At 46.5% G+C, this 26,138-nt stretch overlaps 1 protein-coding gene across 1 annotated transcript in view; it reads left to right on the top strand.

Annotated features, from left to right (window-relative positions):
• LOC8033077 (MAM and LDL-receptor class A domain-containing protein 2) overlaps positions 1-26,138 on the top strand; it is a 217,299-nt gene that overhangs the window by 81,682 nt on the left and 109,479 nt on the right. The window contains exons 23-29 of the mRNA XM_040210498.3: positions 1,506-1,643; positions 9,933-10,068; positions 12,323-12,437; positions 15,407-15,488; positions 23,053-23,178; positions 24,223-24,376; positions 25,310-25,418. Coding sequence (XP_040066432.1) covers positions 1,506-1,643; positions 9,933-10,068; positions 12,323-12,437; positions 15,407-15,488; positions 23,053-23,178; positions 24,223-24,376; positions 25,310-25,418 — 860 coding nt within the window. The remainder of the gene's footprint in view (positions 1-1,505; positions 1,644-9,932; positions 10,069-12,322; positions 12,438-15,406; positions 15,489-23,052; positions 23,179-24,222; positions 24,377-25,309; positions 25,419-26,138) is intronic.

The following is a 26,138-nucleotide window of genomic DNA, read 5'->3' as shown; positions in this document are numbered from 1 at the left end:
GGAAAAATTGACGTCACGTCGAAGGACACAGAGTGGAAGGTACGGAGGAGGAGGAGGAGGGTACAGGAAGAAAAAGAAAGTAGGAGGAGGATGAAATGAGTAAGAGGGGGACGAGGAAGGGAGGAGGAAAAGGAGGAGGGTAAAGGAACAAAGTAGGAGGAGGATGGAAGGAGTAAGAGGGAGAGGAGGAAAAGGAAAAGAGCAAAGGAGGAAGGGATGAGGAGGGGAGGAAAAAAGGGTACGGAGGGGGAGGGGCATACCCTCCCGTCCTTACCCTTCCCTCCTCCCTCTTATAGGCTGCGCTCTGATTTCGCGGTACAGAGATTTGTAAAACTAACTTTTTCGAGAATAAGTGAACGCCCAAATAGCGTTCCGAATCACCCCGTGTAGAACACTGTTGATGCGTTTTTTACGAGACCTTATTAAGAAAACGTGTGATGCGAGAAAACATAACGATAGGTAACATCGTTGGGGAAGCTATACGAGATAAAATGGATGATGCAAGGAGCAAGTCTCACCCAACAGTTTAATTTATTAGAGTTTCAGAGTTTTGGAGAACCTCCGTGTTTATTAAGATATATCGGAAAGAGAACCAACGAATGTGAACCTGGAAGAATGAAGAGATATTACGGGCCCATCGGACTAACCTGGACGCTCGCCCCCTCCTTATACTGCCTCTAATACGCCTGTGCGAAGTGGTGAAGATCGACACACGTGCCAGTGCGATTTTAACTCGCGTGTGATAAAGACTCCGGAATGACACCTTGGATATAACAACATAAAAATTGCAAAGATGAGGAATATGTTTTTGCAAAGAAGGCGTATAAAATGTATGACCAGAATTTCAGCGTAAACTACAACGGCCGCAACACTACCCAGTCTTTTCCGTGAAGGAAATTTGAACCGCTCTTCTTATAAGGAGTTAGGTTCCCAGGTCGCGGGTTAGAACGTTTTACGCTTGGCAGCATCGCAGGTCATAAAATAAGGCAGGCAAAAGTTTACAGTAGAGCTGCCATGATGTCGTAAGGTGCCATAGCTGCCGTTTTCGGCGGTTGATGAATAGGGTTCTGTGTTTTCAATAAATACCAATCAACCATGAACATTAACCCAAAAGCGATTTGATCCAATTTAAGAACAAACTGAAAAACTTCTTCGGGACGTTTTTTTTTATATTTAATCTGGCTCGAAAAACAGATTCCGTGTTAAAAAACGACAGACAGCATCTTAAATTTAACCCTTCTCAGGGTTTCGCATCATGTGCTTGAAGAGGAGGATTCATGTTTACCCTGAAAGCATGTGCTACTTTTGTCGTTGCATACAAGCATAACATATCACTACACCTGCATCGAAGTCTCACCGTGCTTCAATCTCACTTTACTAATGGCTGAACTGGCTGCATTAAGGCTCCCCTCTTAATACATTTATCTACAACTGCTTGTTTGTTCTGGGTTGTAACAGTGAACAGTAACAGCCACTTACTAATTTATTTCCCGTTTTCTTTCAAGCGTGGAACTGTGACTTTGAGAACAACACGTTTTGCGGCTGGAAGCACGACGGTGACAAAACTCCTTGGAAGATAAACGACCCTGTCAAGAGAATTCCGGTTTTCCCACGGTCAGACCATACCCTGCAGTCGTTCAAAGGTCGGTGAAAATTTATATCGCAGCTGAAATATCGTTCAGCATATCTACTAATGTAGTGCCAACTCAGCAAAGAAGCAGTGCTGCCCTGTGTGTAGAACCATGCCATAAAAAGAGGTCAAAAAGGAGCTTTTAGCCCCTTTCAACATTGGCACTCTTGGAGGAGTTCGAAAAAGGTATAACATTGATATTACACCTTTTAAATGTTCTCACTTTTTATGATTGTCCAGTAGAACTCAAATGAGAGAGATGTGTAATATTATATTCGCTCCACTGATAGCCTCACTTTTAATTAATTCTTCTTGTTCATCTACGTTTTGGCGGAATGTGCAGGCAGCAAGTTACGACAATCTACACAAAGATTTTAACGAATTGCAGAATGAATACGTATTATAAAAAGGAAAACATTTCGGGACGGCTGGTTTGCGACTATTGTCGATAGTTGAAAGAAATCATAAAATGAATTGATGCCATGACAAACTTCTGCTGTAAAACTGAACATGATGCATTAAATGAAAGAAATAGAATTGTATTTTCTTTTTTTTGCAAAGTTACTTTAGTTTTATAGGATGATTGGCTGTATATTGATTTCATGAGATACTAGCGTCATTGCACCTAATTTGTTTGTGGCGACCACATATAAGCCACGGCAGCGGAAAAAGACAGGTACGCCAAATATGCTCGATCACTTCTTATGCTGTAAGCAAGGCAGCCATGTCATCCTTCGACAGCCCGTAAAATCAATGTGTAAGTAATGTAAAAATGACCGCATCTCCACGTGGTGAGTGATGTTGATTGGGGCAAAGCTCTGGTGGTGCTGATGATACTGGTTTTGTTCATAAATAATGCTTATGGTGCTCATATTGTTTTATTGCTCATAGGTACCAGGACCTGGGTGCGAGAAGCTGCTTTGCAGACTTCTCGCGCCCTGGTCTCCGGAGCAGCTTGCTGTCTGCGTAGACGCTGAGCCGCAGCATGCCGAGCTTTTCGTTCGTTTTTGTGGTTGGCGATGGTGCTGCACCCTTAAAAGGAATATAGAAAACAACGAAGTGTCTAGCACGGCGCCTTCACAGGGCTCCCCACCCCCTAGAACGTTGCCTGCGGTCGGGAACTGGCTGCAGGTGATGGACGAAGAGGCAGGCGAAATTGAACTGAGCGTGGTAATAAGGCCGACGCAGCGTCCGATAACGGCTGAGGTGAAAGTGGGCTGGCGTCTGGCAGACTGCAGGCAAAGGGGATCGACTGCGTGCTATGCTCCCGTAGTTGCCTCCAGCGGAAACAGCGGGCACTCGCCGGTGGCTCGAAGTAAACCTCAGACTCGCAGAATGATGCGACCAGCTGTGGGTTCGCTGCAGGTACATTCCTCAGAGTCGCGGTGTTCAGCTGACGAGCGACGCTGATGTTCTACTACTCAACAGCCGCACTGCCCTTGAAGGTCAACGACGCGCCGCAGCCGGTGACAGAGTAGTGACGGCAGCGGCGAAGATAGAGCCGCAGGCCTGCGTGCCGAGCCGGCAGGGACAAGCGAAGTGGATGCGTCCCGACGTGCCGGCGGCAGACGCGATGGGAGATTGGGTGATGGAGGCCGCAGGTGCGGAGGCCAAGCTTAAGGAAGACGCTGCTGACCTCAGCACCCTCGTCCGAAGCCGCATCGTTGTAGTGTCCCAGGTCGCGGAGAACATTCACCAGGATGACAGATGCTCGGAGCAAATCACGTACGGGTCAGCAGTTTGTAGAAAAAATGTTAAGCGACTCCGATGTCTCAGATGGAATGTCTATAATCACGCGCGCTCGCGACCACATCATCGTTTGTGGTTGGCGATGGTGCTGCAAGCTTAAAAGGAAAATATAAAACGACGAAGTGTCTAGCACGGCGCCCCCACAGTTTTCATCAATGTCAGAAAGAGAATATATTGCATGGAATGTGGTTATGTACGCATTTAAGCACTTTACCGCAGCACCCACTCGTCTATAAACGTTGAGTCAATGCATGCAGTTTAACGCGATTATATACGCATTTGACTACAACGTCCTCTCCTGTATAGACGTTGAGAGGCTGCATGCAACGTTTGATTCATGACATCCGCAGCTCTTGAGTTACCACCACATCTCAGAGCCCCCTGCTCGTCTCGCAGTCGTCGCCGAGTAGTTAAGGCAATGGACTAGAAATTCATTTGGGTCTCTCCGCACAGATTCGAATCCTGTCGACTGCGCAAACAGTTTTCCCTTTTTTTAAGAAGACAGATGGGATGGCAATCGATGTGAGCACGGACGCCGGACGGACAAGGCTCGATCCTACGGAGCTTCGCCTCTAATAAATATTAGGTCTATAACGCGACGCGCGACTGGTTACAAGTGGTGGCCCAGATGAAAAACATCGCAACCAGACACATTGAGGTGGGCAAACAATGTCCCTACCTCTGTTGATCCACCGTACGTATCAGCCGTTGCAATCCGACTGCCACCATTCTGGCCAGCAGATCCGCGATTACGGTTTGCTCAGGTGAAATCACAGTTTTTGTTGAGACGGATCACCGACGAGAACATGAAATTTCATCACATGGTGAACGCACAGTCATTCACAGCTTCCGCTGAGGTACGCGATATCATCATTGTGCCTCCTCCAGTGACCCCTCACATTGTGCTCGAGGACAAGCTTTTTAGTCGCAGAGGCCTCTCGAGGAAACGAAAAATTCAGCGACTGCTTACTGAGGAGGAGTTAGGAGGTGAAACACTATCACAGCTTCTCCGCCGGATGAAACAGTTGCTTGCTAACGCCACAGTTACGGACGCAAAATTCCGTCACCTATTCCTCCAATGTTTTCCAAATGATGTCCGCATGATGTTGGCATTAGCTGACAGCAATACCGTAGAGGACTTGGCGAAGTTGGCCAATAGAACTCTGAACGTTTGAAACCCTTCAGGTGTGAACCAAGTGACACAACCAGAGAAAATCCCTGCTGATATTCGCACCAGCATTCAACGTTGCGTTGTCGAGCTCATGGAGATGGTCACTTCCCTTGACCTTCGCACTCAATAGTCGGACGGACAAGTCGCTACCCCGACTCCTGATTTTAATCAGACTCACAGCCCTTCTACACAACAAAGCAGTTATCATTGCAACTTCGGTGCTGACGCACGGAAATGTATCTGCCAGAAGAAGGGAAACAGTCCAGCCGGCTACTAGGAACGACAAGTGACGCTGGCCATTTACACAGTCGTTCATGTCTGTTCTTCCTTACCGATAAAGACTCAAAAACGTGTTTTTTAGTCGACTCTGGTGTCGAATATTTGGTGCTACCACCATTCCCTCACGACCGTGGCAAACGACAACCTTCGAAGCTAGATGCCGCAGGCGGCACCACCATCCCTACATGTGGACTGCGAGCCATCACCATCAACCTCGGGTTGCGTTACACTTTCCAGTGGGTATTCATCGTTGGAGACACCCAGTACCCTATTCTCGGAGCATACTTTCTGCAGAAATTCAACCTTCTAGTCAATGTGCGCGGCCACCGTCCTTAGGATGCCACAACGCATCTGGCAGTATCTGGAGTTCGGACGAAACTGCAGTCGACCTATCCTTTCCAGTGCCGACTCTCCATACGTCAATGTTCTTCAACACTTTCCATTCTTGTTTCGTCCCTGCACTTTACCATCCCCGTGCAGCATAAGATCCAGCATCATATTGAAGAAACTGGTCCTGTAGTTAACGCTCGACCCCGGAGGATTCCTCCCGACAAGTAATGTACTGCTGAACAGGCCTTGACCAGATGCTGGAGCTGGGCATCATCCGCTCCTCCTCCAGCGCGTGGGCATCACCGCTCTACAAGGCGCCAAAATCAATACTAGGTGACTGGCGTCCTTGCGAAGACTCGAGAGCTCTCAACATGTACTTAACCTATCGCCAGTGCCCCACATACACGACGTAAGAACCTTTTGACCGAGCAGTAATTTCTTTCCCCCATCGACCATGTTTGTGCTTCCCATCAACTTCCCATGGCTCCCAAGGACATTCCCAATACAGCAATAACAGCACCCTTTGGCCTTTCGGATTTCCTCACAATGCCTTTTGGCCTGAGGAACGCTGTGCAGACGTTTCAACGGTTTCTCGACCAATTCCTAAAAGGAATGTCTTTCGTAAATGCCTACATAGACGACATTCATGTTGCAAATAGCAGCGAGCGAGAGCATCAAGACCACTCACGATGTCACTTTCAGGAATTAGATGAGCACGGTCTAATGATCACCCCGGAAATGTCCTACTTTGGAGTGTCCCATGTTTCCTTCCTAGGCCACCAAATTGATCGTCACGGCATCCGACCACGCTCTTCAAAAGTGAATGCTATGAAAGAGTACCCCCCCGCCCCAAACAGCGCGTGACTTACAGGGTTTCATCGGCCTTGTGAATGTTTATTGCCGGTGTGTTCATGGATGCGCGAAGCTTCTCCAGCCTCTTCAAGAAACATTTCCAACCGGAAAAACAGCACCATTCAACTTGACAGACGCCGCAATGAAGCGTTTGGCTGCATTAAATAAAACATTGCACGCGCTACCTTGCTTCATCGTCCGCAAACGGGAGCAGCAATATGTCTTGTAACCGCTGCTTCGAACATTACCCTTGAGCGGAACCCCAGCAGTTCCACAAGGGTACATGGAAACTGCGGTCTGTCTTTTTTTGCAGGTTAACCAATACGGAACGACGATACCACACTTTCGGTCGTGAGCTCATGGCTGTTTACTCTGCAATGCATCATTTCCATTATTTACTGGAAGATCGTCAGTTTCAAATATTTAGGAAACACAAGCCCTTGGCAGGTGCCATACAATCTCGCGAGCCAGACAGTGGAACTCGCTCTGCTTGGGAACTGCGACAAATGTCATTCATTTATGAGTTGACCACAGACATTCGGCACATAAAAGGAACATATACCATCGCTGCCGACACCTTGCCTCGAGCCATTATTACCCAAATATCAAGTCATCCAAACCTTACTCGTGCTACACTTTTGACACATCAACAGAATGACGCAGAACTGACCAGACACAGAGCTACAAAAAGGTGCATTAGATCTCTGAGACTTCACATTACCTGGATTTTCCCACCCCTTTGGTGTGGGATATGTCAACTGGTGCCCCTCAACCCTTGAATCCACTCGCCCGATAGACATAGCAGGCATTTGGCCTAAAGCAGAAAACGTTTAACGACGCAGGGCTCATTGCACCTATCGAGAGATGGCGCCACAATCACGAACATTGGTTGGCTGAGTCGTCTGCATTGGTGTCTACCATTGGAAATGTCAAGGCTTTTGCTCTACGTTTTTTACAGCGAGGCTGTCTATGAGGGGCTAGGTTCTCGCAAATCGTCTCCGGCGACAAGCAAACAATTCTCCTCTCGACCGCCACGGCCTCTTACCCGAGTCGTGTATATACTCATCACCACGCGCGCCGTCTCTCTCCCCCTGACATCGTGCAGTGCCGCGCGTTCTTCGGCGCGGGGCACTATAACCCGCGACAACTTTTCTTGGCAATACAGTGGAAGGTACATGCATGCGTTCCCTCTCCCATTTTGAGAGATGAATGAAGCTGTGCGCGGGCTCTCCTTTTCTCTTCGAAAATGTTAAGAAAATTGTCGTGGAGTATACACCTTTCCAAAAAACACTCGACCCCAGGGGCAACCAACCGTTTTCGAGCCCAGTCACTGAGTTTGAGGCTAGACTCTCACCGGCGTCCCTCCTAACCCTAACCGAGTGGACTGTGATTTCAATAGGCGCAGCTTGCGTAGGCGCAGTTTCAAACGCTGCTGGCGGCTAAATTATCACCTTTTCCCGCTATATTTTGTGTCTCATGGTACATGTATTTTCCCGAGGACATTGAGAAATCATTGTAGCCCATTTGAAAAAACAAAAAAGCAAAAAAAAAAAAAAAAACTTAACTATTTTTGTCGGGTATGCGCGCGACAGAACGAATGCGACTGGAATGTATAGTTCTAGTTATTTTTTTTTCTTACGATAAGTTTTGACGGCGCAGCGGGATTCGCCGCATGTGAAACGACAAAGCGCTTTGCTGTCAAAAATAAATTGCAACAGAAAAGGGCCGAAAGTCATGCATTTTACACACTCACAAATAACGTGTTTACCGATGGACAGGACACGGACATACAATTGAGGAATTGTTCACATTCGAACAATATATCGTACGTACCACACGTTGCAGCGTTATCCGAAAAGAATTTATTTGAGAACGATCTCAAATAACACAGTCACAGTCGACGACAGTCACATCTTGACGATCGCACGGAACCCGAGATGACTTCGTTTTGGGGCACGTTTCGGGGAGAGCTTCCTTTTTTCACAACCGCACCGAGGCAAAGAAACAAACGCGACTGACCCATTTCTCACCCCAACCCGGACAACTAATTTTGGAGATAACTGAGGATTCTACACGGATTATCTCTGGGAGGGGGGAGAACAATGTTCGCAAAATCGCGTCGAGGGCCGTTCAACGTCCTTCACCTTTCCCGTGAATGTCGAGCAGAAAAGCTTGAATGGCAGGCACTTACCAGCCTTATTTCTCACAATGGAAGACAACACAAAAAGGGTACGCAGCACGCATAAAAAAATAAGTGGAAACTTTCAAGAGAGGCGAGGAAACGTCGAATGCAAAACCGCAAAAACGTAGGTAGAGAACCGCGCTGAGCGGGTCTTCACAGTCCCAGAGAGTGGCAGAAAATTTCTACCTCATAGGGGGAGCGAGAGTCGCACCAGCCGCATCAGCATCAGCAACATGGCGGCGGCCTAGGAGCGATTTTTGTAAAGGTGTATAGAGCCTGCGCCATCGCTGACGTAGCCGCGCTATAATGAAACGTCTCTTTCCACCTACTCCTCGCCCCGCGCGGCGTCTCTCTCTCCTTGACATTGCGCAATGCCGCGCGCTCTTCGGCAGCCGCCTCTGCGGCGCACTAGAGCCTGCGCCATACTTGGCGTAGCCATGCTAAAACAAAACGTCTCTCTCCGCCTTAACATTGCGCAAATGCTGCGCGCTTTTCAGAGCGCCAGCGTCTCTAGACTTTCCTTTTCACCGTGTGGAAGGGCTCGCAATGTTTTTGTAGAAACACTGCTATGCCGTGAAATCTCAAGTTGCAAAAATGTCCCACTAAATCCAGGCACCTGTATTTTTGGCTCTGTTTATAGTGAACCTCTCGATTCATTGCACCTTCTATTAGGGTGGGGCATTTGTATCATGCCATTAAACCCAAAAGGGGAGCTCCCCTATGGTTTTATCAAAATTCGGAAAAAAAGTATTACTTGGAGCTGTCTTTGAACGAGATAAATCTAGGCTACGTGGAAAGAAACACTTATCTACGGTTTTTTTTTTATTGTTCACCCAAAATACAGTGTCCAATAATGGTCTGAGGTTGCCCCTTTGCTTAGACTCTAGGCAGCTTACCTCGTTAGCTTTTCTTATCAGTAGTGGGGCGTTTCCTGAGCATTCAAGTTACGTGGACATTCGCGAAATCTCGAGGGAACTCCGCAGTCCTGTCTTGTTCACTTCGAAAAACCCCAATAAACCCGAACTTGTTTTTGGTCGCTCATCAAAATTTAACATTCAAAAACACAACATTTCCGAAAAAAAAAACATCCCCGAATTCGAAGAATCATAAACCCCAAAAGATCATAGCTTTCTTCCTATAGACATTTTCAATGTTGCTGTCGCCCATTTGGATTGCAGAACATTTGGTACGTTAGGAGTGTTGTATTGTTCTCACCACGTCAATTGTTCACGTTTAAATCACGAATGCCACTCATTCATTTTTGCCTCTTTTATGGTGGCATGAATGCTTCTCCGACTTGTGTGCTTGCGGCATCCCAAAAAAGTGATCCCTCGATTTCTGCCTGGCGCTATGGTGTGAGTGTAATCCGGCCGCGATCCCTGGTGGTGTCACAGCGCCGGTTGTGGATGCGGCAGACACCTGACAAGCTGCAGGTCTAACTCCAGATTTGCAGTCCACGGAAGCTTGGGAAAGCAGGAGTTGGGACGCGACGACAGCGACACTCGCGTTCGTTTGCACTTTCCCCCAGGAGTTCCAGCACCGACCGCCAGGACCGCGACGTCCGCGAACATGACACGCCAACTTCTGCGACGTCGTTTGTTGCCACTTCGAAACCACTTTTGATGTGTTTGTGGGATAGGACGCTAAACGCAGAGATAACTGATGCCCAATATGTGAACCCTGTTGTTGGGGGTCGGTGGCAAACCGAAAAGGTGTTTATAAAATGGCATTCGTTTCAGGCCATTTCATCTTCGCCGAGAACACCGGCCCTGACTTTGCCATGGCAACGCTGGAAAGCCCCGAACACCCGGAAGAGTGGCAAGGGTTCATGTGCTTCTCCTTGTGGTACCTGACGCTCGGAGACTCGCAGGGAACGTGAGTGCACTGCCATTGTTTTATTTTTCGGTTTCGTTTAAAAAAAAAACACTACTCTGCAAGTGAGAGTGAGAATGCCGCTCGTAGTTTTGTGCTTGCCTCCGAAGCGACCGCCCGCAAAAAAACGCATCTCGTAACAAAACAAACAAACGAAAAAAACACAAAAAAAACTTTGCTTTGCGCGAGTCTGAGAGACCCAAGTCCACCACTTACGTAAACGTGTCAAATAAAGTGCGCAGCGTTGCTTTCTTGTTGCACTCATTGGCCCGTACCAAGAATCAGTTGTTACACTTACTCGAACCCTTTGTTTACGAAGCTGCAGCTTTATAGAATAGGCCAACATAAGGAGCCGCATAAGCGGGAAATGCGTAGGTCGGCGAGTACGTAACCGTTAAACAATCTTGAGATAAGATGGCAACCACTGCCGGGGGTCGAGTTACATTCACCGGCCAGGAAGCTGAGTGCGCTGATTACTGATATATGGACGCAGCATGCAGGAGCGAGAGCCCGCTGTGTAAGAAAGAGTGCAGAAAAAAGGGGTCGAAAGGGCAAAGAAGAAAAGAGTATAAACAGGTGGCACAGGAAGAGCGCATGAAACAAGGGCGAGCGGAAAGGTCAGGACAGCACACGTTCTCCCTCTTGGTGACCCAGGAAATTCAGCAAAAGGCCTTGTATCCCGGTTCAGCTGAAGGAAAGCGTGCGGAGCCTCACAAAAAGATAATAGGGTGGCGTAATCTTTTTTCATACAAAACTTTGCCTTAGGCACCACCCGAACTAACCGCACCCCCACCCTATAGAGATACCGAATTTAAAGGTGTTTGAAAGAAGGACCAAACTTGCAGACATTTCTTTTAACATATTGCTTTTATGGTTTGGATTTCGCGTGAAAAGCGTTAGCTGGAATGTAACGAAGATCTGTTACACACAAGTCACGGCAACATAAAGCACACACTGCCGCTATGGGGAAATGCACAGGTAGGCATGAAAACTGTATAAATAAGTTGGTCATAATATTTGTTATTTGATCATAAGTAGCCTGATTTACCAATCACCACAGGAGAAATTGAGCCACGGTCTGTGCTGTCCATAGCCTGACGCGCTTACTTAGCACGCATTGGAGAAGGCAAATGGAAGAGAAAGCAGCTGTTGGCACGCAGCTGCTTTCCCAAATGACGAAACGCACAGAGTTGGCCAAGCATTGGCCAACGCCTGGCAATGGTCTTTTGACCACAGGCCAGACAGTGGCCTGAGATTGGCCGATGACTGGCCTCTGTCTGGCCGTTGGCCAATAGCCACTGGCCATCAGCCATCGGCCAAGCATTGGCCAATGAATGACCGCTCTTTGGCCACTGGCCACGAAACCATCCCCAGCTATTGGCCATTGCTAGGCCAAAATATGTGCTGCTTGGGTACCTGTCCACGTAATCTCACGCCGTAACTGGTCCCAAATAAATTTGAACCGGTCTCGGTGATTCTGAGAAACCCGAAGACTACACAGTGCGTCGCACGTGCAACACTTCCCAAACAATCCAAATCATTTGTAATTAAGCGTAGCAAATCGTAATGCACACATGTTGAATGCCAGCCACGCTGTTCATTGCACGGGCTCATCAGAATGATTGAGACGAGTTGAATTTGCTTTTTGTGGTCCTGGAAATGTTTGAACGAAGGTAGTGAAAAAATGGCTCTGCTCGAACGTGTTCAGCAGAAAGAAAAAGTGAAGGAAGCTCCAAGTAGCAACGTTCTAATGTTTCACCACCTGAAAGCACAGATACGTATACAACAGAAATTACTTGCATGGCAGCGGCTGCCAGATTTGTTTTGCATGTTTCATCCCGCGCGTTGGTTGAGCGCAACATTTTACGTGCATTTGGTTACTATTTATCTATACAATTCGTTTTTGTGGTCGTTTCAGCATTGCATGCCCCTGTGTATTTTATTCATCAAATTCGATACCAAACTTTTGAATTCTAGGTTATGTAACAACAAACTGAGCATAAAAAACACTTTTCCTTAGACATGGTGTGCACCCGCTACATAGTACGCACCCAGTTCCTTGTTTGCAAGTAAAAATATTATTTACAGCACACCTTGGCAGAGACCTGCACTATTATTTCACACAGAAGCTTGAACTCTAATGAGAAGTGACAATGAGTAGGCATAACTCAACCTCGAGACTGTACTAAGCAAAAACGACACAAATGGTATTTTGAAGTGCCTTCTCAAATTTGCTGTTTCATTCTCTTTACTGTAGTATTGAAATCTCCAGTTCGAAGGCTTCTCTTATCCAAAATGCTGACAACCCTGGAGCGCACCACCATTGGGTTCACGAGCAGATGGAATTTGTCTCGCCTGGCAAGCCTATGAAGGTAAAAGCCGATCGTGATGAGAAGCTCGAGTACTGAGATTTTTTGTCAAGCACCAGTTTACCCCAAAGCCTTAACCAGGCTTTAGGTCTAGTGCAAAAGTTGATCGCTATTAATTTAAGTAGTCTAAGGTTAAACAGTTTAACTTTACTGGTATGTAATTGCCCCGAGGAAAGTTTTTTAGTGCATAGACAAAATGTGTTTGAAAGAAGACGAACACTTCTTACGCACTTTGAAAACATTTGGGAAGCTAAATACCCCTTTAACTTATAATATGCATGCAGACCATGTCCTCAGTGTGGTTGACTAACTGCCACATACTAGTAAACTGGTAATTTCATCCCTGAGCTCAGAAAAAAAAACAGCTAATGGCAGTCACAACTAAGTTCAAATACTACTGCAAGGTTCCAAGATAACCTTTGCATCTGTGTTAATCAAAATGACCATACCGTGTTGAAAACTATATTCATAATAATAATAATTCTTCACTTTTACCACATTGCTCACAGCCAGCTGTAAGGTTTATGTGTGGTGCACGGAGTGTCCTCTAGACATAAAATGTACATGCAAAAGCAAATACACAGAAATAAAAATATTCAAACAAAATGCAGAAATACGAAGGATTTATACGAAATATATGGTATATAGAGACTGTCCCTACACAATATACTAATATACAAAGTGTATAGAAAGGAATGAAGTTTTAAAACAAACATGTATGAAAGAAACAATAAAATAATTAAAAGGCAGAAACTCGTTATGTTTGAATTTTGATCTTGAGTTCAAAGCAAATAGTGGTTTTGGCCGAAATCGTTCTAATCGAATATTGAAAGAACAGTATGTCTACGTCAGTCACCCATAAATCATGTTGAATTAACCTGAGACTGGGGTAGAGAAGAAACATCAAAACGTAGAAGGGACAGAAAATAGACAGGACGACGTCTCAAACTTGGCTAACTTATTTATTTAGTCCACCTCCTTATATAGTCTCAATCTCAAGGCCATCTCCACCAAAACAAAAGGACGAAGTTATATAGATCAAGCGCCACAGCCTTCATCACACAATGCAATAACATTGACAACGTTTACAGGTCGACGCGATAAGGCAACAACGTTATTGCATTGTGTAATGAAGGCTATGGCGCTTGATTTGTATAACTTCGTCCTTTTGTGTTGGTGAAGAGGACCTTGAGATTTAGACTGTATAAGGAGGTGGACAAAATAAATGAGTTAGCTGAGTTTGAGACGTCGTCCTGTCTATTTTCTGTCCCTTCTACGTTTTGATGTTTTTTCTCTACCTCTGTCTCAGGTTAATTCAACATGGTTAATATTCACCAACTCGCCTGCAGTCTTATGATTTTTTCCACCCGTAAATGTTGTATTGTTTTTTTTGTGTATCGAAGAGCTTCTCTAAGCATTTCACCACTGTTCCGCCATGCGTTAAAAAACAGCTAAAAATTTGAAGGGTTGTTCCCAAGCTTCCACTTGTCCATTTATAAGCTAATTTTATTCTAGCTATATTTCTGGATTGCAACCTCAGTAAGAAGGATGCCTCAGGAGTCAAGTAAAACACGGATATTTAAAAAAAAATTAAACCTGAAGGGGTTTCCAGCTACAGCCAATTGAGTGGATTTACAGTTTTTGCTATTATGCAAATACGTTTTCTTCAATCCCGTATTCTGAAGAAAAAGTATTACTAATGATGAACGCCAGTTGTCAGTGGATTTGTGCCTAGCATGTACTCCTGCATAACAGCAATTTAATTTTTAGAACTTTGGCGCAATGTTGGTATCAATATTATCAAAGTTTAAGTTACTTTTTAAATAGAGCAGGTGCTTTGAAAGCATCCCGCTTTGAAAGCGTGCTTTCCTAGCATGCAATTGCGAAATTCACACTTTTCTAAGGCCCCTCTTCAGACAGAACAATTTCTTCCATTAACTCGACATCGCAACGCCAGCAAAGCGGAATGCCCGCGTTAGCACGCAGGTGCAAATGCTACGATTGGCCATCATTATCACCGTTAAATTATAATTTTCTTGCAATATTTTTAAGTACAGTTACGCTCTTCAAACGTGCTTTTATAACTTTAGATAACATTTAGAGTACTAACACATTTATTTAAATGGTTTATTCCCCAAAACAACACATTTTAAAGCAGTACCAGGTCTCTTGTTGTCGTCATTACCGCCAATAGGGTATCACCCAAAAATAATGTGTTTCTAATCTGCTGCCACTTCGAACGTCTGAGTTGCCCGAGTTGCTCGTCCGTTCCGAGGCGGACACGATCGGATCGACTAGTGTCGCAGCGCCAGGACCAAGGGAAGGCTAGGGAACAGCTCGCCAACAACACCAAAATTGTTGGGAACGTTGCCCTGCGTGAAGCCGGCCCTCCTAAGTGTTGATCGCGTCAGGGTACTTCGTTGTGTGCGCGTCCTACCACGCACCACTACACTGCAGAAAAGCAACACCCGCTGACCTCGCTTCCACGGGTGTTGGTTCTCCGCATTGCACCGGTGGTTGGTAAGAAGGTAACTCCAAACAATAGCTCCAACCAAATCTTGATAGGAAACCCGACGCTGGAGAACCATTTCGGTTCCTTTTTCAGGGGTGACTAAAAGCACGCGGAGCAGCAGCAGCTCCTAACCTCGTCGCCTTCGAAATGCAAAATGGCTGAGTGGGGCTAAGCTGCCGCGATCAACACTTCGAGAAATATAAATATCGAAGTCCCTTTCGAAGCGAATACCGAAGTAGTATATTATTCGTAATCTCGAACATTTGCACATCACTAGCAGAAGCGCTACGGCTCTAGTGCGTATTGTATATACTGTTTCATTATTGCCTTGAATAGATAAAAGCCACGAAATATATGTAAACCGCGATCTTTAATGTTATTGTAAGCCGTCTGTATTCTAGATAACGGATTATTTGAAATTGCATGTGCCAGCAGTGTTTACTTTTTTATCCTATTGCAGTTTTCCCTGACGGCTAGAGTTCACAAAGGTCTGATTGCTGTGGATGACCTGCGGGTTACCGAAGGACGCTGCATGGCGCGCGGTGAGTACCTTTCTACACTATTGGGATGCCTGCCGGCTCAGAAAGTCGGGGGTTCTCAGAAAACTGGTTGACCTTAATAAAGTCAAGGGATTGTAGGACGATACGATCAGAAAGTATTCGGAGTAAAGTAGACCTGGGAGCATGACAAAATAATCGATAAGCCGTTTGCTCTCTCTGTAATTTGCTCTAACGCAGCCGGTGGCGGTGACCGCTGTGATTTCCAACGGATCATGCATTGCTGCCATCCAAGGACAGCTTCTACCATTGAGTTTGAAACACGAACCACTTCTTGTTTAAGAACTCTTTGAAGGTTTCTCACAATGCTACTCTAGACACACACATCACCGGCCAAACTAACGGAGGACATCTGGCGCGCCCCAGCGGAGGACGGATGATTAATTTCGATCACATAAGGATCTTCTTGACGCGCAACCAGAATCTCAGTTACACAACGCCTTCCCCATTAAGCCTCCGTGAAATTGCGGGAACTTTGAACGAAATTCTAACCCTGCGCATGGGGATCCAGAGGACTGTGCTTTGCCTCGAACTCACCAAAGCAGCACATGTTCAGTAAAGTTCACCACATGCACAGCCAATGAATCATTATCCGTGCTACTACCGCCCTTTGGTAAATTTATATCACGTCCTTGAACCTCGTAGAAATTGCCTTGGGAAGTCAGCGGCTGCGCATCAAATTCCTCCCTGGTCACGTGAAGTCAACGCCGCTACCTGCGAGCTGCGTCTCATTCCAGAGCAATGACATCACAGTGGCTGCACTTCTTTCACTCCAATGCAGGGGGGGCCTGTCTCCATGTCGTTGCCTAGGCAATGCACTGGGTCACAACGACCAGCGCGTACACTGATAGGCTGACATGTTGGCTGCTAAATTATTGTTCTTTTCTCGCAGATATATGTTCCATGATGTGAGGCATTGATTTGTATTTTTCTCGATGATCAGTTAAGAGTGCATGAATATTTAAATATGTCAGACATGAAGTCGAGTCAACAACATTCTCAAAAGTATTTTTGTCAAAATCGCTGCGCAGATTGTTATTGAAATGTGAAAGCATTTTGCACCGTCTTGTACCGCGTAAAGGTTTCCTGATTAACCTGCTCAGAAAGAGCTGTAGAAATTCTAGACACATTTCTGGTCGACGTCCACAAAGTCCATTTTATCACATTTAAAACCAATTCGTATAATTTTTGCCTAACCGGTTATTTTGTAATTCATATAACTTTTTTGCCGTACCTTTTCCTACAGCCATTGACCTTTGCTGTAGCATTACTGTAATTGAAATGTTCCTGTCTTACTACTACTGCTATATCGATATAGACGTAATACCATATCTGCACGTATATAACGTGACCACGAATACAACGCAACCACAAATATAATGTGAGGGAAGGGTTTAAAGGCCACAAAGAAGTGAAAGATGTTTACAACTTTCCGCAACGCCAATTTAGAGCGCAGCTCTTGGAGAGGAGGAGGGGAGGATACTGAGGGGAGGGTATGCCCCTCTTCCTCATCCGTACCCTCTACTCCTCCCTTTCTCCTCCTTTCACGCGCGAAACGCGCGTCCTCACGCGACGTTTCGGCAAGGTGCCGAAAAGTCAAACGACGTTTTGGTGGACCTCACGGGGACGTTTCGGCACGTGACTTCCACCAAAACGTCACTGTGACGTTTCTGCACCGCGCTGAAACATCTCCGTCCCATAATGCACCCTCCGGTTACGCCGACGCCGCTCAAGGCGAAAACGGGCGCCTAAGAGCTGTGCTCGAAAAGAAAAAGAAACGGCCGTATTAATATTATAATACGAACGTAAAGTTACTGCACTCGAGGGCATAGCATGAGTGAAAAGGGACAAGAATCGGAAAAATAGTGTATAGTAGTAGTAGTAGTGTAAAGGTTCTGACTGCACTCCTCGTCACTGCTCAGCTCGTACTCGCTGTCTCAACTTCACAGATGTGCTGGTATCAGTAGCGTCACTAGCGTCAGTGGCACTCAAGGCAATGCTCTCCCCGACCCCCCGCTCATTCCTCGCCGCAACACGCCGTCCTCTCCCCTCCCCACCATCTCCCCAGTTCGTTGCCCGACGCAATGCCCGAACCCCTATGAATGCCCACCAGCAACCCCCTGAGCGCTGCACCCGGGGCGGTCCGCCCCCTCCCGCCCCCACCTCTAGTGACGCCACTGGTTGGTCCCATAGTTTATTTTCTTCAAGGTGAGCTTTTGGTCTGCAAGTTGCTCCTCTTGAACCACGGTGAACTGTGTGAAGTCGGTTGGTTTACGAAACGCACGAATCGAAAGCAGCAACGCGCGAATGTCAGAACGCTCTTGAGCACAAATTAAACAATGCACGGGCAGAACAAAGACTGCTGGAAGCGATGCATAATCATTGCCACGTTCCCTCTGCCTTGTGTTTCATGATTGCGTAAGCATGACCACCGGTCTTGGCTTGGCTTGTGTCTTGACTTGGCCTGGCTTCAACTGGCCGGTGCCCCGCGCCCCCATGCGGCGCGTCCAATGAGTTTGAGTAAACTTATAGCGGTAAACCAGCAGCCAAAAACGGCACCCCCATTGGCCGCCATGTTGTCCGTTCGCCATATTAGTGATAACGTGACGGTAAGATTGCAGTGCCCAGAGGTGCGCCCAATCCGATTGGCGAGACCATGGTCAGCCGGGCCGTGTTCCAAAATTGACTCGATCTCACTCTAGGGCAACGTTACTAAAACAATGTTGGGAGACTCACCCTTGAATCCCGGAGAGTTCGCGTCCACCGAGACCAAACTAAATTTGATAACAGCGCTGTCCTTTACGGTTGAGTCAATCTTGATAGTTGATTTATTTAGATACTGGGAAATGGCACAGCGAGATGGTTTGACTGGTTCTTGTGGGGCTCTACATGAATCAACACGTGCAGCCTTGCAGTTCCCAGTGTGACTGCCACGGGAGAAATGGCGGCGTTGCGATCGCCTTTAATTCGGTTTTCGAGTACGGATCGGAGCCACTCTTTCAAAAGCAGGCTGCATGGCAGTTTTCGAATTGAATTGTTCTAGTAATTCTGCTCTAGGGTAAAGATTCTGTACTTTGGCATTCGAAAACCCGCCCGCATCCAGTTGCTCTATTTGTATTGTTGCGCGATACAATCGGTCGGAGCAACTCCGATCGATTCGAGTGAGATTCAACAAGAGCTGACCGTGATCTGGCCAATCTGATCTTGCCCACCTACGGGAGCAGCCATCTTGACGTCATGTTAGTCACTAATATGGCAGACAGGCAAGATGACCGCAACCTGGGGGAGGGAGGGGGGTGCCATTTCTGCTGCAGGATGTGGGATCCCAATTACAGCGCTAAAGTGGTGCTCAAGCTGGCTAGTCGCGTGATGTTTCTGCCGTTTTTGCAGCCGCGTGTGTTGTAAACTATGAAAATGACAGAGAAGGCTGCTAAAAATTTTAGTTTCGCCATCTTCGTGGCTTAAGGACTAATAACTTTCTTTCCCGCACTTCCGTTTCTTTTTTCACCCAATCTTCTGCATTCAGACGGAGGCACCGGCGTATCCAGGGAAAAAGGGGGGGGGGGGGTTATGGGGCTTCAGCCCCCCCCCCCCCCCCCCCCGTCATATTCAACCGACTTTATAATATAAATATGGACTTTGACCCTCTCTCCCCCCCTTCGCAATCGAAGTCATAAGCACCTTAGCCACCCCCTACCCCTCCCCCCCGCTAAAGTAAGTTCTGGCTGCACCACTGGTCGGAGGGATGATTTCTCCCGATTCGCGCGTCGTGGCTGAGCTATACTCTGAAAGTAACACAAGGTGTGTTTTCAAAAACGTAACTTTGAAAGAGACAAACACGCTTTATATTTGTGCAAATAGGGCTTGCATATTAGGCGCGTGTGAACAGTGGAATTTGCGTTCGAAGCAATTTCAAAGCAAATAGTGGTTTAGGAAGAATATTTTCTAATCGAATGTTTAAGAGTTTCTCTAAACCTTTCGCTACTGCCACATAATTAAACGAAAACTTACCTGAAATCGTGAATGTTGTTCGCAAGCTTCAACTTGTTTTTTTCTAAGCTGACTTAATTTTAATATAATTACATGGTTTACTGTAGCTTCAGAAAGTACTGTGCCTAGATTAGGATATCAGGTACAAAGTGTCCCCCTCGGCACACTTTGTACCTGAAACGAGTGTGTCAAAAGAGGAATTGTGTTCCGCCTCGGAACAGCGCTGAACGACGGGAACGGGACGTCTGATTTCATTGGAGACTTTTCGTAGATCCCGATACAGTGGGTATTTCAGGTCCTGCGATGGCCAGTGCAGTATGTGCTCAACGAGAAAGAAAAAGCTCCTGCCTGCTAGAAGCGCAACGTCTTGCAAATGATCTACGAAAAGTCTATTCTTTCGCAAAAATAGGTGATAACTGATCGCGCAACCGCGTGTCAAGCGATAGAGGTCGAGAACGGGTTCGAGTCTTGCGCGTTGAAATCCGTGAAAAGAAACGTGACATTTTTTTCCTAGCACTTCTGAAAAACAGACTACGCTTATTTTCTTTCAAGTAACTTGCAAAGGCAACAAAAAAAATTATTGCAGACATTTAAGCACGTCTGCGCTAGCCAGCCGTTTGTGACGAGTGCTTCTAACGCGCCGTTTTGTTGACATGGGGCGCGACGCTGCTAATAGCACGGTACATACGCGTAGTGTATATTCTAATACTTCTTTTTCATAGAGCGATAAATAAGACTCCCAAACACGTCAATGGCGTTCACCGGCAGTTTTAACGTATGATTACCGGAGGCCAGCGTGGGCGCGAGAACGCTTTTGGCACGCGCCGAAAATCACACTCCTAAGGTGCAGCACAAGCTTCCGGTTGTGGTGCCGCACCGTCCGGCAGCCTCCTTCACGCCGTACTTAGACTGTCCAATAGTAATTATGGCGCACGTTGATCCCATGCACCAAATGCACTAAAACCTTGACGGTGTGAAGCGAGTTGCGAGTTTGGCTCGAAGGTCACCCTCTGCATTTAGCCGGGCTCAACACAAACACCACGATATCTTTATCACTCTCAAAATTCTTTTGCCGCACGAAACGACGTGGCCGGTGATCTAAACGTGCTCGCCCTCCTTAATGCTTCCTATAGTCCTGCGAGGTTTCCGCAACTTATAAAAATTGCCATGCTCGTTTTTTCTTTTTTCTTTGCGCATGTCAACATATCCTTCACCTGGAACGCGCTTCCGCGCTGACCGCTTCGTATTTGTAGACATATTTATTAATTTCAGTACACTAACCGGCGTCTGCGAACAGGCACATGAGAATTATAAGGAAATCTATCCCCGTCTCTTCCGCTCTCTTGAAACTACTGCCCCGCCATCAATAAGGCGTTGGAGTTGCGAACAACACAAAATGTTTGCACTGTGTCCAAACTAGATGGGGGCTCATTTGTGTTGATACCAGTCTTGTTCCCCTTTTTTTTTAATTTGGAGTGCCAATAATACAATCTTTATGAACGTCCCTGCATGGCCATACCTGATTAATAGCCATTTTAACTTATTTTTTAAATTACCATAATGTAGATATGAACATTCCGAAAGTTTCCGTTTCTTTTGAAATACACCTGTCTCGCGCGTGCGCCATACTGCTTTGAAGGTGTGATTTACCCCAAAGCACGTGGCAGCAATGTTTGTACTTTTGGAAGTGTTGACCGAAGCGTTTTAGAGCCGTTGAATGCGCTTCTTCCCGAGCACTGGTACGATATGGAAGGGAAACACTCACAGAAGCGAGGTGCGCTTCTCTACGAAGCACCAGTGCTGGGTAAGAAGCGCGATCAACGTGGCTAACCTGCGACGTTCAACATTTCATAAAGTATGAATAAAGCAATTCGTCTTGAAGTGTATATTGAACAACGTATTCTTAGAGACCACTATTTGAACATTCGAATATTTGCACACCACTAATGTGTATAGGTAAACTCAAATAAAGCCCTTGGTAATAGTGAAAAAAAAACTTTTTTTTTCACTATTACCAAGACAAAGGGCAAAAACGGGAACGTTGTCATGTTGCCCCGTTTTGTCCCTAGTCTCAAGTTTTGTTTCACTATGATTGCTCACCAGCTCGCCTGCGCAGTAACCCATATTTCAGTAGCTCTTGGTAACCGTATTTGGTATTCAGAAGCTAATATCTCATATCACATTCATTGCTTGCATGACCACCTTATGCCTAATTGAAGTAAGTTTATACCAGATCCGTACCGCCTGGTTCATTGAGTGCGTACCGAGCCAGAGACGCAAAGGTGCATGGTGTCCGCTCAGAATGACCAAGAGTGCACCCCTAATATTTTGTTGAGGACAAAACAGATTGTTTTGATTCGTCCTGGATATGACTATTTTTGTCTCTACTTTGTTTGAAGAGACAAAGGACCAGTTAGGGAAAGCGGCTAAGGGAGAATTATGTTGTGTATCCACCAATGACCCTCGGTGAATGGAAAGTAAAATTTTTCATACCCATGTTTTTTCATTAATGCGTCAGCATTAGTACCTTAGTACATGCGCTGACCTCGGACTGGTTCGGAGTACACATTTATAGAGTCGCAACGTCGCCACAAGATGGTGCCAAGCCTTATTACTTTAAATGCCGACAGATGGCGGCAGGGTGCATATTCCGAAAGGCTTGGCGATAGCACCCATAACAACGGAGGCCTCGCTGGATTGGCTTGTTATAGGGAGCGACGCCATTCCGTAACACGTTGCAACTGAAGACCACCGACGACGTCCCCCTTTGCCAATTTTGACGCCACGCAGTGGTGGACGGCGGGTGTGTCACTGGGGCGTGTGGTAGCCCACCACGCCCCCCCCCCCCCCCCCCCCCCCTCCGCAATCACGTCGCTTCATGGCGACAGTCTGCGGACGGCTCGGTACAAAATATCAACCTACCTTGGGCCACCCGTTCACGGTACCTCGTGACGCCTTGCCGGCGGCCCAAGAGGCCCCGCTGTCTCCCGACGCACCTCGGCTGCTTAATGTTACGTCACGCCGTCGCTCTCTAGAACAAGCCAATCCTGTGTAACTGCCGTCCTTTATGCACATGTTAAGCGCTTGCAGGGGATCCGTGACCGAGCGGGCTAGCGCACACCAGCTCGGAGCACGTGGAGCGAAAGCTGCCGCTGCATAGCCCAGGAGTCCCGGGCTAGTCCCCAATCCCCAGCCCATTTCTATCTGGATGAGCATCGTACCGGCGTGCGGAGGTGTATCACTACTGCGTGGTCCACGTTGAAAGCCCCAGGCTAGCGGTTGTATTATACTGGCTAAATTTCTTATCTGCAGCAGGGAGGCAAGTCGCCCGTCGCGGCAGACTAACTTCAGGTTTTATAAACATACACACAACGCGATTTGACATGATCAGCTTGCGCCAAGGAGGAGTGGGTTTTCGGAATGTTCACCCCGCGGAAAAGTGCTGAGAGGCTGCATTAGCTATGCTTTCCAGTATATGACCGCTACGCGAAAGGCTAACGCATTTCTTCGAGAATCAGCGTGGCGGCAGCAACAATTTATGGCACAACTGTTTTTGCAGAAAAGTGCACTTTCGAGCCATTCAGCCCCTGCACCCTGGTATCAATTGGCCGCGGTGCCAGGGAATGGCGCGTTACGGAGGCTTCTCGTCTGGGGACCACGGACCACACACTTAAGTCTCAGAAGGGTATGTATGGTCTCGATTTCTGCCAATAACTAGGCTACTTTAGAGTTTGACGGCACTTGAGCCGTTGCTCGCTATCCTAAGCTCCAAAATATAGAAAAAAATGCTTTTAGCGTCCTCCAGGAAGGAAGTCCGTAGAACAAAATTGTTATCGCCTGATTTCCTGAAGTCATATCTAGAGCTCAGAAAGTCGTACTTTCAAATCAAGCTATGAGGACCGCACGCTAGATGTTGAGGTATAATACCTACTCAATCAAACTCGTTATGTAAGACAGTTTTACAGTGACATCCTGCTACAAAAGTATGAAATATATATTATTTTCGTTTGAAATGGAAATACCCGCCTTGTGCTAGTGCGAAGAACACTACTATGCGCATTTGAGTCTGACTTTCGGAAAATGGGAACTATATATTGCTTTGAACTCTCTCCTGTTTTGGTGGTGTTGGCATCTGCTTTACGGTGTATTCGAGTTTCCCCTGTATGCGTTGTGGTTGTGCTGTAGTTGAAAGGGTAGTGTGTCCTTGCCGGGCATTTATCGTCTTTAGCCACATCCCACAAGACAGCGTTGTTTTCCAGAATGAACTGTATGCATGTATGTAATTTGATCGTTATCGAGAGTAAGCTTGTAGCTCATGCAGAAGAACCACTACGGGCTCCGCATGTTCGATGCCTCACAAAAAAACTAGAAATATGATGCGTCTCCTTCCACAAAAACCTTTTGTTAGTCTTGATTAGTTTGTCATAAGGGCGCTTGAGTGCATAAGATCATTTCAGAATAAAACACCAAGGTCTAAACATTTAGGAGTAATCCACAGGTCAGTAATATGACTGTTTTATTCATACGACACAAGGCATTTTACCTGTAAGAAAGCTGTGACCCTTATAAATATTCCTTTCATGAGGAAATGCCTGTAAGGAACGTAATTTTTACTGGGGACATCTTTGAAAATCACGGGCAATCTACCAGTAAAGATTACGGGTGTGGTGAGCATGGCGTTGTTTCTGTACGATGACATGCCGATTTGCATTTTGATGTTCCTATGCAGGGCGTGTGCTGTATTTGAACACCACGATGATTATGGGAGGATCGGTTCACACTGCATCTAGGGTAAGCTTGGAGAGCCGTCGACCCACCACTGCATCGTGCCTGACCTTCTGGTGGAAGGGCTTTGGCGAGGCAAGCGACCTCAATGTCTACAAGTAAGGGTAAACTTGTTTTAAACCATGTATAATGCATGGAACATGTTTTTTTTAATGGCGCCTTCTGATTCCAATTATTTGTCGGTTTGTCCGTGCGTTTTCTTGGTGAGCCTAGGAAATCGAAGTCACGTGACGTAAAGTCACTTGATGTCACGGTATTGCGTGATACCAGGACTTGACCCCGGGACGTGATACCACGCGACTGTGTCGCGTGACCTTGGGTCACGGATATCTATTTCCTCGGTACCGTATTTCCGCGCCTATTACCCGCTTCTGCACATAACCATACCTTGAGTTTCAATACACACATGTCTGCAATAACTGTAGCAATCTGAGGTGCCTTCACTGTCACGATTAGCGTCGTAATTCACGTCGTTGAGGCGAATCATTATGCAGCAAACTTGAAACTGTTCTGCAGCGTCTCGTCCGGAAAGGTCGCCGTCACGCCGGATCCACGTCAATCGACGGCGACCGCTTCTTGAGTTTCAAACGTTGCCGAACCGTTTAAGAAGGGTTTAAATGGAGCTAGGTCGTAGTATTCGATATTGTGCCTTGTTAGTTAATACTAAAGAGGACAGCGTTGTTTAAAAACGAATTAAGCGGAGTTGCCCCCTAAGATTGTTTTCTGCCTTCGCATTTGAGTGCGACTCACTGCGTTGCAACAAATTGTGACTGCTTACAAGCTGTCGCACTGTCATCATCAAGGGGTTATTCCTGGAACACGATTGTATTTCCTCTTTTTGTTCGTGGGTAGTGCATAAGATTGTTTTTGCAAATGCTGCAAAAGCAATATACGCAGGTTGGAAGTGTATCCAGCAGGTGGCGCCAGCGTGCTATTTCGGTGAAAGCAGTCACAAGCAGTGCGAGTGCAGATGATGTGCGAACCGGCACCTCCAAAAGGGTAACATTGGTGTGCGTTTGGTCGTGTTACAGATACACAGCGGAGACTGTGTTACGCGACCCCATCGCGTCGGTGCGCACGAGGCAGTCCTCGTGGTGGAACGTTCGTTCGGTCACCGTCTCCTCCCGCAACAATTGGATGGTGAGTGGCATTGCGGGCTCCCTGTACTTTGTTCCAGCCGAAATCCGGACGCAGTCGACGCTGCGGGTTAAGGGGACCAATCAGAAGTGCACCGACACTCTGCTCGTCGTGTCTCTGCATGCACGTTCTATCCTCGCAGAGGCAATCACGTTCGGGAAAGGGCCGGTGACTCGTGCTTTTGTCAACATTGGATCGGTCCAATCGGCTCGTGGCGTCGGCTGGGTTGTGACTTAAGGAGAAACGTTGTATAAGAGAGTCATTGAGTAAAACAATTGGATATCGGCCTGCCGGTGCTGCTTACAGCATTTTTAAGAGGAAAAAATAGTTTTTGGTTGGTATTCCATTTGATTTGGGGGTATAAACGTTTTTCTAAACCAGAAAATACCAACAGCTCACGATTTAATAGCACAACGAATTATTATGGTGAAACAAAGATTTAATCAGTTGCTTTCAAAAAGGTGAAAATAGACAATTGTTGATAGCTCTGTGTAGATAAGGCTAGATTTTGCATTATTAGATTTGAGAAATCCTGAGGGGCAAATCAGGTATAACAAAATAAGAAGCAAATTTTGTCAGAAATATTTTATTTAAAGCGTGATTGCACTTTCTGTGTAGCCTAGTTTTAAATATTTTTTTGAGACTTGGTTCTTTTTTCCTCCTCAAAATCGGAGTGTTTTTTCAGAGTTTTTTTCTCCGCAGTTTCAGTATTCTTTTTGTCGA

The sequence above is a fragment of the Ixodes scapularis genome, unplaced genomic scaffold (genome assembly GCF_016920785.2).
Source record: "Ixodes scapularis isolate PalLabHiFi unplaced genomic scaffold, ASM1692078v2 PGA_scaffold6__148_contigs__length_123643588, whole genome shotgun sequence".
NCBI classification, from domain to species: Eukaryota; Metazoa; Arthropoda; class Arachnida; order Ixodida; family Ixodidae; genus Ixodes; species Ixodes scapularis.
This window is presented reverse-complemented; position numbering and strand designations above follow the sequence as displayed.